At 57.5% G+C, this 15435-nt stretch overlaps 2 protein-coding genes across 2 annotated transcripts; one reads left to right on the top strand and one right to left on the bottom strand.

Annotated features, from left to right (window-relative positions):
* Nucleotides 1-949: 949 nt before the first annotated feature.
* LOC113147208 lies at nt 950-2639 on the bottom strand. The gene is made up of 2 exons (XM_026336981.1): nt 2599-2639; nt 950-2462 (listed from the first exon to the last, which is right to left on the bottom strand). The coding sequence occupies exons 1-2, from the start codon at nt 2637-2639 to the stop codon at nt 950-952; spliced, it is 1554 nt and encodes a 517-aa protein (XP_026192766.1).
* Nucleotides 2640-3183: 544 nt separating this feature from the next.
* LOC34623004 (2-(3-amino-3-carboxypropyl)histidine synthase subunit 1) lies at nt 3184-15082 on the top strand (the record flags this gene model as incomplete). The annotated part of the gene is made up of 6 exons (XM_026336980.1): nt 3184-3627; nt 4316-4554; nt 5668-5825; nt 13126-13177; nt 13394-13451; nt 15026-15082. Coding segments are annotated over exons 1-6 (1008 nt in total), but the record flags the coding sequence as incomplete, so codon positions are not given.
* Nucleotides 15083-15435: the final 353 nt, after the last annotated feature.

Here is a 15435-nt window from a genome sequence, read left to right as displayed (position 1 = left end):
GGAAGAGAAAAGATAAGCTCTCAAAGCTCGGGCCTTTCAGTGTCGTCCACGATCCCTTTTTCTAAGCTAGCTAAAACCGAAGAGCCTCTATGCACCTGGCCGCGTGGTGATGATTGACCCTACACATTCAGGAGAATGCGGGGATTCTCGTGAATCCCCGTATTTTGCAACACGAACCATCTTTTCAGCATTTGGGGGTGCTTTATTTAGCCAGGGGGGCCTCACATCCGATGCCGTCAGAAGCAAGGGGGACCACAGAGCCCCAAAACGATACTCGTGCTAAGAGAAGCTTTTGCGGTGCACCTCGACAGGGGGGCAGCGACCTTTCGCTCGGAAGCGGCGTCTCCCCACGAGGATCCAGCAGAGACAACAGAACGGCAAGGGGGAAAGTGCTGTGGAAACAAGTGGCTAAGCAAGAAGAAATCGAGAGGGCCACATCAGTTTCTACAAGGAAACGGCTTTGAGAGCGAGAAGCTCTCATGCACTGACTCCCCAGCATTCCACACCAAGCAGCAACAAGCAAAGGGACTATTTGCTGATTGCCGGATCAGATTTGTCGGGCAGAGCCTCGCACGCTGCAGTTCTCTTCCGCACCACTTACTGCACATGCGGGTGCAACAAGGCCGCTTAAACTGACAGAAGGCGTCCTACAGCCTACTGGCCGAGTCCGCTGTTTTACGCCAACCAAAGTAAGGGCTTCAGGGCCTTTATTTTAAGCACAACTTGCTGCCTGTAGCCCTTCGGGGTCAAAACGCGGAGAGGCATGCAGCAAGCACCCCGCGATCTGGCAGCGCTGTATCAAGTTGCGGAGGCAAGCTGCGGCTGCACACCGCCCTTCCAGCCAAGTAAAATCACACCCGATAACCGCACATATATATACACGCACAAATACACGAGCAGGAAACCTAGAGTGCACTGGTGTCGCCGTAGGAGAGTCTGCAACGCACGGCTAGCTGTGCATACGGCTAGCTAGCTGTAGTGCTGCCTGGAGGTCCTTGGTGACAGAAAGGGAAGTAAACCCGAAGGTTTGGCGGAGGGCCTCCACAACACAAGTTGCGGCGATTGGCAGCAGCGAACTATGAGACTGTACCGTCTCGTGTTGCTGCAGCCCGTGCTGCAATTCTTGTGTTATTTGCTGGTGCTCTTCGTGCTGCTGCAATTGCTGCACTTGCTGCAGGAGGAATCGGATCCACTCGCACGCATTTGTTGCTTCTTTCCCTACAAGACCGCAGGGGACGATCCTCTTGTACGGCTCTAGTGAGTTGCTGATATTTAGAGCTATCCCGTGGTAAGAAATCCACCGTCTAAGGCGAATTCCGACAGCACAGACCTTCCGGCCTCCTGCCCAGACACCCGGCATGCTCCTGCACCGTCGTAGGTGCAAGAAGGGCTGAGACAAGCACTCCACGTCCTCCGCTTCTGCGTCGTTTCGCTGCTCCTGTTGGTTCTGAATCTGCTCTTGTTGATTCCGATTCTGCCGTTGATTCTGATGCCGCTGCGCTTGTTGTTTCTGCTTCTGCTGATTCTGCTTCTGCTGCAGCAGAGAGGCCGCTGCGGGGTGCGTCGTCTGCCAAAGACGCACGAGACTCTGTGCAGCCGTTGTCTCGAGTGCATCAATAAAGGCCCTTATGTCTGTCTGGTGCTTCCGCAAATCAAAAATTGGATATACCACGAGCTGCCCAGGGCCGTGCCATGTCACCTGTCCTCCCCGTTCTACGCGCAGCAGCTGGGGGGGCCCCCTCCCGTCGCGCATGCGCCCTTTCTGGGGGGCCCCCACGAGACCTGGGGCCCCCTCCGAGGGGCCCTTCAGGTCCCCCCGCTCAGGAGCGCGCAGCGCCGCGATCGCAGAGGCGAGATCCCCCAAAGCCTTTGCAACCTGAGAGGCGTCCTGTACATCCTGCTGCAGCTCGAGAGGCAGCTTCAGCTGGCTCTCCTTATCCCGCATGTCTGCAGCGACAAACGACAAGCTGGAGCCCTGTCCAAGTGTGTAGACACTGGGATGCTGCGTAAGAATCGCAAAGTCGCACGCTGTCTCTCCAGAGACACGGCAAGGCGCGATCCCTGGAAGCAACTCCAGATAGGAGCCGCTTTTCGGTTCCTCCTTGGCCTTCGTCTTGTGGCTTTCCAGTTGCAGCATTTGATGCTGCAGCAGAGCGTGTTGCGCTGCCCACGCAATTTCATAGGGCACCACTCTATCGGTCAAGTCTATGACCACCAAATGGCGAATCCTGGAGGCAGTACTGGAGTTGTAGGGGGGGGGGGGCGCCTCCTCCGACGTTGCAGCTGCGAAGCGGCCACATCCGATGTTCGCTCTTGTCGCTTTGCCGCTCCCCGCCAGAGAGCAGGTTCTTCTCTGGGGGGGGGCAGCGTTTCCGAGGGGTTGTGCTGTATACGCAAGTCGAACGCTCAACGCTGCTCCTGCTGCTGCTGCTGCTGGCGGGAATTTGCACACGGCAGGCCGCCTTGCCGAGCCCAGGAAGGGGATGGACTCGCTTAAAACGAGGAAGGCAGCAACTGGGAACGTCTGCAGCAGCACCAGCTGCAGCAGAATCGAAACTGGCAGTAGCAGCACCGTCATGGCTGCTAAGGCGAACCCACTTGGCTCGAACAGCGGCGAAGTGGGAAGCCCAAGGGCGCATTCTGCTGGTGTCTATGGAAGGCGCTCTAAAACTTCCGTGTTGGGGTTGCGTGGGGGTGGGGGGCCCACCCTCCTTTGGGGGCCCCTCGTCGTGGGGGCCCCCCGGCCAGACACGCCGCTGCTCCCTTCCCGCAGGGGCCCCAGCAGCAAAAGGCTCCTTCTGCCCGATGAGGAAGTTGCGATGCAGCGGAAAGGGATAATTTCAGAAATTTTGCTTGCAGAAAACCACATAGTCTGGGAAAGGCCTAGAAAACTGCAGCATCGAAACGCTCACTTACTACTCAGCAGCTGGTGCTGCTGCACGCGCAACAGCGGAAGGCAGGCTGCACTGTCGATTGGAGGAGGATGCCTGCTCCCCAGGACCTCTTCTCCCACACCCCTCCCTCCTCGATCTACTGGAATTTTTTTCAAACTAAGGAACTCTTTTGAAGAGGGGGGGGTGCTCTTGGCAACCAGAAGCGCCAGACTCACTGCCCTCTTCATTACGAAGGTTCCTTAGGGGGGCCCCCTAATACCACGGAATCCTCTCCTCACCTTCTGCCCCCATGGAGCGTCAGGAGGATCTTTCGCGCTGCCTGGAAGCCTCATCGGAAAACACCCTTCCTCCTGCAGCTGCTGCAGCTGCTGCAGCTGCTGCAGCTGCTGCACCGTCCCTGGCCAGCAGCAACAGCAACAGCAACAGCAGCAACAGGAGCAGCAACAGCAACAGCAGCAACAGCAGCAGCAACAGCAACAGCAGCAACAGCATCATCAGCAGCAGCAGCAACAACAGCAGCAGCTCCCTTGGGGCATCAGTGAATGAGAAATTGGTCTCCGAGTTGGTGGCACTGTACTTGCCTCCAAATTACGACTTTGAGGTTCTAAAGACGGCTCGACGCCTTGCAGCCGCAGCCGCCACTCGCGTCTGTTTGCAGCTGCCCGAGGGCCTCCTAGCTTGGGGTTACCAAATTGCTGTCATTCTTCATCGCACGGTTGCATCGATTCAGCAGGTACGACATGATGAGACGCTGTAACTGCACGCGCACAACAAAGACTCCATTGCTGCTATCAGGCTCTCTTTGCATGCAAAAGAGAAGGCCCTCAATATATCTGAAGCAACGTCCTTACCTCTCTCTCTCTCTACCTATCTATCTATCTGTATATCTATCTGTTTCTCTCTCTGTTTCTCTCTCTGTTTCCCTCTCTCTCCCCCAGAGAGGCTCGCACAAGTGCTGCCTGCCTCGCTCGCCACCCGTGCGAGACACCACGCAAAACATTTTTCTTGAAACGAACATAAGTAGTAGCACAGAATTCCGGCTGTCTATGTCTATTCCAGAGGCCAGCAGAGCAAATGTGGAAACACTAGGCGTAACGGCACGCCCCCATAGTATGCATGCCCTGCAAACATGGTGCCGACATTGCGTAGACTAGGCGCTTTCTCTCTCCACTCGCACAGCCCACCAGAGGTGCCAACAGCAGCTCCTGGCATCCATCCTCCCTCGCCTCCGTGTTCGCCGGCCTCTCAAACGTTTGCCCTAGGCATTTTTCCATGCCGCCTTCCAGGCTTCCACACCCAAGGGAGCCAGCCAGGTAGCTAGCTACCCAGCTAGCTACCTGCCTACCTGGCTAGCCACCCCGCCAGAACAACGCAGCCGCCAAGCAGCGCACTCGGCGCGATCCTGCTGGGTTTGCGTTCAGGTCTTTGTTCTGGGGGATGTGTCATACGGCGCTTGCTGCGTTGATGATTTGAAAGCGCAGGCTCTTGGCACCGATTTTCTAATTCATTTTGGGCATTCCTGCTTGGTGCCTACGCAGCACACGCAGGGTGACGTGGGGGCGGGGGCGAACAGGGGCAGCAGTAGCAGCGGCAGCGGCCTCAAAGTGCAATATGTGTTTGTGGATATCCTGGTCGACCCCAACGAGGTGTCTGTACAGCTGCAAGAGCTGCTGCTGCCAACTGAAAAGGTCGCCCTCCAAGGCACGATACAATACACAAAGACGCTGCACGTGAGAGACGTTAAGGACCACACTTTTCTAGCGGCTTGCCTTCCTGGTGCATGCCTCCATGCATCCCTGTGGTGTCTGTCTCTCTGCCCCCTGTTCGCTCTAGAACTTTTCTAAGCTGCCTGATCGTTTATGCATCTCGAGTCTTCTGCCCTTGGTTGCGCGTTGCGCGGATGGATGCGAGTGACCCTTTGTGTGCGGGGCTTCGATGACAGAGGGAAGCTGCTCTGCTCTGCTGCCTTCGTCTGCTTAGGATTGCCTGCAGTTTTAACTTTTTTCGCTTCTTCCCCTACACGCCTTAGCGCCTGTCCACGCACCTCCCTCAGGAGGCCGTTTGTGTGTTTGTATGTTTGTGTTTGTGTAAGTGTTTGTGTAAGTGTTTGTGTAAGTGTTTGTGTAGGTGTTTGTGTGTGTTTTTGTGTAAGTGTTTGTGTTTGTGTAAGTGTTTGTGTTTGTGTAAGTGTTTGTGTTTGTGTAAGTGTTTGTGTTTGTGTAAGTGTTTGTGTTTCTGTAAGTGTTTGTGTTTGTGTTTCTGTAAGTGTTTGTGTTTGTGTTTCTGTAAGTGTTTGTGTTTGTGTAAGTGTTTGTATTTGTGTTTGTGTAAGTGTTTGTATTTGTGTTTGTGTAAGTGTTTGTGTGGGGGGACCTTTTATGGCTTTTTGGCTGCTCCCCTCCCCCCGCTTCCTCCCTCCTTGTATGCATCCCTTTCGACAGACGTATGCTGCGGGTGTCTTCTATCCTGTGTAGGCTGTGAAGAGGCTTCTCGACGCGTCAGGATACTTCCTGCAGCCCCCACTGCTTCCACAGGTCCTGCCTCTTACCGCCGGGGAGGTCCTTGGGTGCACTGCACCAAAGCTGCGGAAGTCGCCTTCGTGCATCGCTAACGCTGATGCAGCAGCAGCAGCAGCCACTCCTGGAGCTGCCCAGGCTGCACCTGGGGGCTGTACGTACAGCTGCGGCGGGTCTGAGGGTTCTATTGAGTCGCTTGCCCCTGCAGCATGCAGGAGTACGGCCTTTGCGCAGCAGCCCCTGAGCCACAGACACAGCCCTCCTGTGGGGCCCCCAGGTGGAGAAATGCCTGAGATCAGCACAGTGGTATTCCTCGCTGACGGGCGCTTCCATTTGGAGGCGTCGATGATTCAAAATCCGGGCATAAGATTTCTTAGATTTGACCCTTTCACCAAAGTAGGCCGCAAGCACGGAAGTTTGATGGGCCCCCCCACCGCACTTGGCCCCTCCTGTGAAGGGGGCGATTTTGCGGGCTTTTTGGTTGGACGCGTTGTAGTTAGTCAGGCCTTGTAGGAATTTCAGATTGCCACGTTCCCACTTGGGAGGCCTCTTTAACAACAATAGGAGATGTTTTTCTCCTGGCGTGTCCGCCTGCTGCCAGTGCATAAGGCTGCGGCGCTCATAAGGTCCTTCTTGTAGACAACGAGCACTGTCGTGTCTTGCCCTCAGTTCTCCTCAGAAATCCTCGCGCCTTGCATTCTGTGTGTGCCGCGCATCTCCCAGTGTCTCTACAGGGAATCTTATGATCACCAACGCTTGCACAAGCTGCGCACGTCCGCCATTCAAAAAGCCCGCACGGCAAAAACGGTGGGGTTGTTGTTCTCCACTTTGGGCCGCCAGGGCTCCGTGGGTTTGGCCGAGGACCTCTTAGCCCTCTTGGAGAAGAGAGGCATTGCAGCGACGCCGATTCTGATGGCGGAGTTTGCCATTCACAAGTTGCAGGCGCTCTTCCCCTTCATCGACGCATTTATACAGGCAAGTGTACAGACACATAGTGCCCAAAACACTGCGCGGTGTCTTAAGGAATCGGCCTTCTCTCTCTCTCACCCCTTCTCTCCCCGTGGCAAGGGCGCCTAGAAAGCTGACGTTGTTCTTTTTCGGGATCTTAAGGCCGCTTTTGCTTCCCTCTTTAGGAAGAAGCTTCCAGGAAAGCCTCCTGGCCGTTTCTTCCTGCATTGGGGAACCTTAGAAGGGGCCCCTCTCCCTGCAGCAGCTGCACGGCGGCATCACTTGGAGCGTTTTAGCGTCGACAGAATTCCAGTTGCCAGAACTACTGCCTGCCCGAAGGCCCCTGCCTCTGCGAGCTGCTGCCTGTGGGGAGACGACATCAGCGAGCACAGACTTCTCCTTCTGATGCGATGCCACAGATCGGCTGCCCCCGCCTGTCCATTGACTGGGGTGCCTCCTTCCCCGTGCCGCTGCTTTCTCCTTACGAGGCCCATGTTGCATTCGGAGAACAACCCTATTTGGAAGGTGCGTGATCAGTCATAACAAATTTTTCAGGGGCGTTTGCTGGCCGTAAACGTCGCACAGACACACACACTGGGCGACATACAAGAGGACCTTGGCGTCCGCATCGCGTGCAGCGTAAGCCCCCAGGAGCCTTGTTCTGTCTGCTGGCTTGCAGTGTATCCCATGGACTTCTACGCCCGCGATGGGGGGCCCTGGACGAATTACAACGCCTCTGGTGAGATGCCTTCACGACACACACACACATGCTGAAGGCGAAGCAGCCAGCTCGCGTCGGATTGGCCAGCAGGCAGCTGTCTGGCTAGCTCCCTACATCCTCGATAGCTAGATGGGCAGCTGTGTTTGTTCTAGTGTTCGGCTTGTCCATCTCGTTTGTTTATGTTGGGGGGGAGTGCTAGTGTCGTTGTGGGCTCTAAGGCAGCAGTGCGCTTCTTGGCGGGCTGTTTCTTGCTGCAGGAGGGGACAGGAGGGGGTCACTCGCAGTACGAGCGCCTCTAGAGTCTCGTAAGGCAGAGCTTAGGGCCCGCCTGTTAGAAAAGCAGCAGCAGAAGAAGCTGCAGGGGGCTTCTGCTGCCGTCGCGAAGAAGGCATAGTCTGGGGACTGCAGCGCGATGGCTATTGGCACTGCAGGAGAGATAGCAGCTTACCCGGCACAGTTTCCAAGGGCCTCTTTCTTTCTTTCTTTCTTTCTCTCTCTCTCTCTCTCTCCACAAAAAGAGAAATCCAGAAAGGCCGCGTCTAACAGCTAGTGCCTCGTGGGCTTTGGTGGCTTTTGGAGAGAGACAGAGAGAGAGACAGCGAGAGAGAGACAGAGAGGCCGGCAGGGGGTGATAGAGAGAGGGAATTTTCGTGGTCCTTGCTCTTGCCTATTCGGTAGCGGGGGTGCTAGTCCCCCATCCTCCTCTGACTAGACGAGATTTTCGAAGCCTTTTTTGCCCACTTACTGAGGTTTCTCGGATTGCGTTAGCATCCCAAATACCCACAGACTGAGGGGCTCTAGCAGAGGGATGATTCAAAAGGGGAGGGTCAGACTTCTGTTGAGTTTTTCTCGGGGAGTTCATGGCGGGCGGCCCCTTGAATCAGATCTTAAGCCTTCGCGGTCCCTAGGGACCTCGGAAACTCCGCTGCAGTCTATCGGGAACTTGTCATGAGGACCATCGGCTAAGGCCAGTATTGGAGTTATTCGGAGATTAGCCCAAGGAATCAGCTTTCTGATATGTGTCCCCAAACTGTATATAAGGCACTTGGGGAGTCGTCGAATACCCCCCAGAATGTAGTACTCGTATACACTTTGGAATGTGTAGGGATTCAACATACATATGACTGCCATTAAGTACATCTATAGATGTATGTGTACGTCTGAAAACAGATGGGTGTACTCAGCCGTCTGTGTGCAGCGGGATGGATTGGCTTCAGCGAGCTTGTGGTAAGACTGCATGTCCGCACAGGGCCTGTAACAGTATGTAATGCTGCAACAGCAGCATGTGTGGTTCCGAAAGACGAAAAGATGCGCCTACTGTCCTGGCATCAGCCTGGGCTCCTAGTACAAAGGAGTGTCAATATGGAGGGTCTCAGGCGCCCTCAGGTCCAATCAATCCCCACACGGTAGCCTCCTTTTCAGCCCCCCCGATCCCGCTTCCCCCTTAAACTTTGCTTCTTGTCGACCCTCCCCAGGTAGCTGTGCCCTTCGGTCCACTTACATGGTGTTGGGGCCCGAGGTGACCCCACAAGAAAACACGTATGGTAGTTTCTACACCGGCGCAAACCCACCGCCGTGTCTCGCAGAAGGCGAACCCTGGATTAAATATTATGGCGCAAGCACGGAGATTAAGCCTTAGCTTACAGCACACCGAAAGCCACATACCACAGAAGGGCTACACGGCGATAAAAAGACCGTTGGGTCTTGGGCATGCGTGTTCTGATTCCAATTCGTATTGGGGGCACGACCATACGTGTAACAAATGTGTGGCCAAAAAGAAGCTGATCAGGCATGCGCGCCTGTGTCGAATTACCCTTGTGCGAGCTTCCGGTAAAAACTAATTTCTCGTGGGCGCAGCAGGATGCAGTGCGCGACAAGTGTCCCTCCTTCATTTGCAGGGGGGAATTTCAGGGTTTCACAGTCATGTAGTTTAGAGAGGCCCAAACTGCATACATAATGCGGCATTCTATACTGCAATAGCTACACAATTGCTAAAATTAAGTAGGGGATTGACAAGTTTGGGGCCTGACCTCGCTTGTGTTGGACGCTGCCCTGTGGAATGAGCCGAATAATGTATGAATTCACACGGTGTGCCTGTGCGCTACAAACTGCACATAGAAATGGGCGTGAATAATGTTCGGACTGTTTATAGGGTGCCGACAAACGCCGGTACACCCCTCCTGCAGCGGGCAATTAGGCTACAGTTAAACAGGATCTCCTGCTCTAGGTTGTACTTCACTAGGCATTGAAACGGTTTGACGAAGTGGCTTGTCTGTTCGTAGATCTTATCCCCTGAAGACTGTAGGTAGTTCGGTGAAACAAGGCCCAACGCTGTATGCGAGTGCGCTCGATGAGATGTCTCACTAGCAGGGAATGCTCGTTCTTTGAGTGGTGCTGGAGGGCAGGGGTACCATGATAAGCCCCAGCTGCCCTTACCCCCAGAATGTCGGAAAGTCTGGGGGGAGAGGGCAAGGAAAGGAGAGATACTTTTTCACACTTCTCGGTTTCTATCAAGTTCGTACTGAGCGTGGCGTTCGATGACGCCCGATTCGGAGAGCTTCGATGGAGCGCTGTACTCCTAAGTGCCCTATTCTCTCGCCTCATGCCAAAACCTTGTCGAGAGAGCATAATAAGCAGGCGTTTTTTTCTTGAGTATAGACGTTTACAGGAACATTAGGAGATTTTCTCCAGGATTACGGCTAAGAAGTGGGCTTCCCTTTGGGGGCACTTCAAGACGGAGCGGTTCTGAAGCCATGAAAAGCCCTTGGTGGGAAATAAATTTTTCTCACTACCGAATTTTCGTTTGCGCGGCCCTTCAAGGAACCACTCAATTTAGTTCACATGTGTCGTGCCTAACACTTGAAAGAAACACCATCTCCAGAGAGGGACCGTAAGGGAAGCAGAACAGACCGCTTGGCCAATGGTCGGCGACTTTCATGCTAGCAGCTTCGCCCTCCACCCGTTACAGCGAATACACGCTTTCATCGCATTAGGTAAGGGTCTGCATTTGTTGAATTCCGCTGCTGATGCTCGCCCTGCCGCGTCTGCTCCTCACACACAATGCGACAAAAAACCGTTCGCACACAACCCCGAGAAAAAACCACCAGCTGAGTTTTGTGCAATACGAAGCATAAAAGGCGTGATAATGAAGACACGAGACCAAAGATAGGGCCGCTGTCCCCCTGGGAACCTGTGCCACGGTGTAGGCTCAGTGTGTAGGGGGGCCCCCTATCACCTGGTAGGGCCCCCGGTGGCATTTCGTGCGGCAGGATCCCTCTTGGGGAGCTCTTTCGTTAGTAATATTCCGTGTGCCTTTTAAGTACGAGCACGGACGACCAGAACCGAATAAAATCTTAGGGGCCTCGAGGGCCCCCGGCTTGCAGAGGGACCGCAGCGAACGGGAGTCAGGCGCTCCAAACTTGCAGTAATTGGCGCCACACTGCACGCAAGAGCCCCGAGGGCCTCTGGGGGCCCCTCTGCGCTCCGTTTCTCCGTACTGACGCATCTGTGGGGCCCTTGGCAGTCTCTCGGAGGCAGCAGGGGTCCCTCAAGGGTACTACCCTCTCGAACCGAAGAAAGGCGTGGCGGCAGAGAGGCCCCCAGGGGGCCCTCGGAGCTGAATCTTCGGGTCTTTGTTGGATGAAGGAAGGCCTTGCGGCGCATCCAGCATGCGGCGAGTGCTGCAGCAGCTTCCTCAGGATCAGCCCAAAGCCCCGCAGCAGCATCGTCTCCGCCGCTGCTGCCGCTGCAATGCAGGGGCCCCTCTACTGGGGCCCATACGGAGGCAGCCAGCAGCACCAGGAGCAGCAGCAGCGCGGGTGGGATCAAGGCGGGTGTTCGGGGGGTGCTGAGGGATGGACCTCCGCGTGTGGGGGGGCTGTAGTGATGGGGGCCCCCTTCGGCGGGTACCACTCGGGAGCAGCTTTCCCCGCACTGCCTCTCGATGAGATCCTTCTGGACGGATCGCGCTGGCTCCCCGTGTGGCGCCATAGGCCGCAGATTGCCAGGGCCCCCTGTGCTCCCCCCACGGGGGCCCCCGGAGAACCCCCCGGAGGGGCCCCCTTTCACCCCTCTTGTGCAGCGTGGGACCCCCTTGGAGGGCTCCTGTGTATGGGAAGCCTCAGTGGACGCATCTGCACTCTGGATCCAGAGACGGGCTGTCTGTGCAGCGCGTTCGCCGTTTCTGCGGGGGGAGAGCTCGGTGCTCGTGAGGAAGTGGGCCCCATCTGCTCTCTTCTGCCAATAGAAGCGGGGATCTTGAGTATGCAGAGCACCCTGATATCTCTGCGAGCTTTGCAGCATCTACACATTCCAAGAAAAGCCCACTCACGTTCTGCGCAACTCTGCTCCGCCCTTCCAGCCTCCCTTTTCGCCGTCGACCTCCATGAAATGCGTAGTAGCAGGGCCCCTCTTGCCTCTGCACCTGCTGCCGCTCTCTTGCACAACTTGCCGCTCCTGCCAGAAGGCTTCTTGAGCCCACCAGTCCAAGTGCTCAGGCTGCTGCTGCTGCTCTCTCTGTCCCTCAGGTGTCTCTCAGCAGGGTGTCTCGCTCTTTCGACGTCAAGGCTTCCGCCTTCCTCTGCTATCAGCCGCTTCGCAGCATCAGCTGCTGCAGTGTTGTGGGCTCCTTACGGGGGCTGTCGCCGTAGGGGCTGCTCCCTACGTCGTCGTTGGAGGCCAAATGGTGAGCACATCGAGATGCATGCAAGGCGTAGTAGTTTCCTGTTGGAGGCTAGCTCGCCCGTCTTTGAGACACGCTCTCTGCTTACAGTGAATCCAGCAGGAGGCGTCATGTCTTTCCTCTTGCTTCTGACAGAGAAGCCACCATCACGCCTTTGCTGCCACGCTCCTGTTCGTTTTTGGTGCCAATTGCATGGCACACCCTTAGGCCTCCCTTAAGGCCCCTCCTACGCCGTGTAGAGCTGCCCAGTTCAAGCCTCGTGCCGACTGCCTGCATCCCTCCCCGTCTCTAGAATCCGCGGGGTGTCTATCTACATTCCTCTAGAATTCAGCGAGCCGCAGGGGGGAGGAGGCAGCGGTCTGCACAGCGCCGCAGAGACACAGCAATAAGGCCATGCTCTGCACGGGGCCCATCCGAATTGGCTCATAGTTTGTGTCGCTTTATGCGTTCTTGCGCTCGCTGAAGAAAAGCACAAACCTGCCATTTTTCTCCCTCCTCTATATACGTGTCTTCTGTCTGAGTGCATGCTTTTCTGGCGGTTTTTGCTGCACGCTGCCGTCCCGCAGTTGCCTCAAGTGTTTGTACACCTCCCCTGTGTCCCCTTTCTCTGTACACATATGTCTCTCTTTCTCTGTACACATATATCTCTCTTTCTCTGTACACATATATCTCTCTTTCTCTGTACACATATATCTCTCTTTCTCTGTACACATATATCTCTCTTTCTCTGTACACATATATCTCTCTTTCTCTGTACACATATGTCTCTCTTTCTCTGTATCTCTGTCTGTTCGCTGCGCAGTCGTCTGTGTGCCTCCTGGACGTGTCGGTTGGGGCTATTGTCTCTACGTATAACACGCATAGGGCAGTCTCTGCGCTTCCAGGAGGATCTTCAGCAGCTGCAAGCTCGGGAGTAGGGGCAGCATCAGCAACAGGAGGAAGGGGGGAAGCTGCGGCGGCGGCCTGTCTGGGAAGTGTGCTGCCTCTAGGCTGTGAAGATGGCATGCTGCGGCTCTTAGACTGGCGCGTAGGGAGTCTTCTTCCGGAAGTCATTCCGGTTGTTTCGCCACACCCAGTCGGGGCCCTCTCCCGCTCGGGGATCTCCGTGGCTGCATGCTGCGGAGTATCACCCTCGGGAGTTTCTCGGGGAGCAGAGGAGGCTTATCAACGCTGCTGCTTCGTGGATTTGAGAGCTCAGGGAAAGGCCTTATCTTCTGTGTGTCTTTTCCCCTCCGCGTTGCCTGTGTGCTGCTTGCTCTCCCCGGGTGTCTCCCCAAGCCACCCCGTTGGAGTTGCTGTCTCCTCGGACGGCTGCGTGCTGCAGGCAGATCTTTCTCGAGTGTCGCTGCTGCCGCCTTACAGCAGCAGCAGCAGCAGCAGCAGCAGCAGCAGCAGCAGCAGCAGCAGCTACGCGGAGGCTCTTGCCGCGGGGGCCCTCGAGGCCCTCCCTCTTCGGCCTCTGGAGGGGCCCATTGCATGCGCAGTGCTGGACCCCAGAAGCAGCCTTCTTGCCTTGTGCGAGTGGGGGGGACAGGTGCAGCTGCTGCAGCAGCAGCAGAGCAGACACCAGCTGCAAAATCCCGTTGCCAGACATGCGGCTGTCGCTGCTGCAACAAAGAGGCAGCAGCAGCAGCAGCAGTTCCAAGAGGACGCCTGCGCTCGCGCGAGCAGCAGCAGCAGCAGCAGCAGCAGCAGGACCCCCACCTATCGGCACCCAGAAGACAGGGGGCCTCCAGGGGGCCCCCCGACGGGACCGCTTTTGGGCGTAGATGATTTCCTGTTGCCTGCAGTGGCTGCTGCCGCGGCAGCAGCTGCAGCAGCAGATCTCAGAGGCTCCTCGCGTCTGTCGATGCGCTGCAGCGCATATTTGCAGCAGCAGCAGCTGCAGCACCAGCAGCTGGGGTTGAGCGGGGCCTTAAAGGAGGCCAATGCCTTGGAGGAGCTTGCCGAGGAGTACCTCCTGTTGGATGCCTTAGGAGATCCCAGACCCCGGGGGCCCTTGGTGCCTTGCTGTTGCACCTGCGTGTTTCCCGGCAGCTGCAGCGGGGGGCCCCTGCTGAAGGGGGCCCCCTGTTGCTGCGACCTCCTTTCGGAGCGCTGGGTGTATCCGGTTAGCTCCCTGGGGCGGAGCGAAGAGGAGGGGGCCTTCCTGGACAGGGGCCCCCTTTCAAGGCAGTGGGGGGGAGGGGGCCCCTTCGACAGCGGGGCCCTTTCAGGGGTGCCGCTGGTCGAAGGCGAGGGGCACAGCGCTGAGGCAAAGACTGACGATCCCACGGAGGATCTTGTGTGTGGCATGGTGCTGCGTTCGCGTGCGTCTCCCCGGGGGGCCCCTTGCGACTGCAGCAGCGGCGACGGCAAAGCGAAGGACGGGGGCCCCCAGCACGAGGACGGCGGGGGGGGCAGCGCCAGCAGCAGCGCCTGGAGAAGGCTTCGACCGAGCGGCGAGGGAGTGGGGACGCCGCAAGCACGCGTCTCCGCGAGAGGCTCAGGAGGGGGCCCTCGGGGGCCCCCTCCCCAGAGCGACGTGGGCGGAGGAGGGTACTTCATCGAAGTGCTGACGCAGGACGATCTGAGACCTCCCACGCCGCTGCCAATGTGTCTCGTGCAGGGAGCCGAGGCAGCAGGAAGGAGCTCCGGAGTTACTGACGTTCGCTTCGCTTCGAATGTGTTGGGCTGCGCCGCGAACGGCGCCCTCTATGGAGCCATAGGGTCCTCTCGAGAGCTCGCCTTGCGGAAGGCGGGAGGCCTTCTTGCAGCAAGGCGTGGCGAGGGGAGGCCCCTCGGGGGGGTCGTTCCCTTGAATCGCTCCCTGCTGCTTGCGCTGCAGACTCAGAGCCTCCCGCAAGTGCCGCCTTGGATCGACTCCGGAGGAGGCGGAGGCAGCACTGGAGGCGGCGGCGGCGCTGGAGGGCTGCTGTCGGGTGGCGCAGGGTGGCCTTTTCCCGCTGGGGGGGCCCCCCGAGGCCTTTTTCGAGGCCCTTGCCGAGCGCGGTGGGGCCCCCCGCCGGCGGGGAGCGCCGCGCCCGCCGCAGCGATCGCGCAGCAGCAGCAGCACCCCAAGCCTCCGTGGAGGGGCCCCAGCGACAGCAGCGGCGTGTGTCTCTCGCCGACGTCTAGCTCAGCCAGCGGAGACTCGGACGAAGACGAGGCTCCCACGCGAGACGCTCGCGCTCTCCTGAGGGCTTCGAAGCGGAAGGGCGTAGAGGGCATTGTTGCTGCTGGAGGCCCCGCCCAAGGCGTGTCTGCAGGGGCCCCCCTGTGTAAGGCTGCTGCTGCTGCCGCCTCTCCCTCTTCCTCTTCCTCTTCGTCCTCTTCTTCTTCCTCTTCCTCTTCCTCTTCGTCCTCTTCCTCACCCCGCGCACTTTCCGATCAAGGAACGAGCAGAAAGATTCTCAGGGAACCTCAACAGGAGAGCTCCCCGGGAGGCAGCTGGCTGCAGACTGCCGAAGGAGGGCACGCGAGGACTGGAGGCATCGGCAGTGCAGGGGGGGCCCCCACGCAATTTTCAGCTGCGCCTGTGGGCAGCACGTCCTCGGGGGGCCCCCCGCAGTGTCTGGCCCCCGTTCGTGTACCGAGTCGGTATGCGCAGCACAAACTCTCCGCGGCTCCTTGGCTACAAGCCTTCGGAGGAACTCTCCGCCCCTGTAATCGACTGCCCCCTTTCGGCTGCTTCGA

The sequence above is a fragment of the Cyclospora cayetanensis genome, unplaced genomic scaffold (genome assembly GCF_002999335.1).
Source record: "Cyclospora cayetanensis isolate NF1_C8 unplaced genomic scaffold, CcayRef3 CcayRef3_contig_159, whole genome shotgun sequence".
In the NCBI taxonomy this organism is placed as follows: Eukaryota; Apicomplexa; class Conoidasida; order Eucoccidiorida; family Eimeriidae; genus Cyclospora; species Cyclospora cayetanensis.
This window is presented reverse-complemented; position numbering and strand designations above follow the sequence as displayed.

Bases quoted from the DNA above. Each gene is read 5' to 3' on its own strand.
- LOC113147208 (XM_026336981.1), bottom strand. From the start codon at position 2,639: ATGCGCCCTTGGGCTTCCCACTTCGCCGCTGTTCGAGCCAA. The intron at 2,463-2,598 runs GTGGGTTCGCCT...GGGCTCGGCAAG, and splicing joins TTCGCCGCTGTTCGAGCCAA to GCGGCCTGCCGTGTGCAAAT.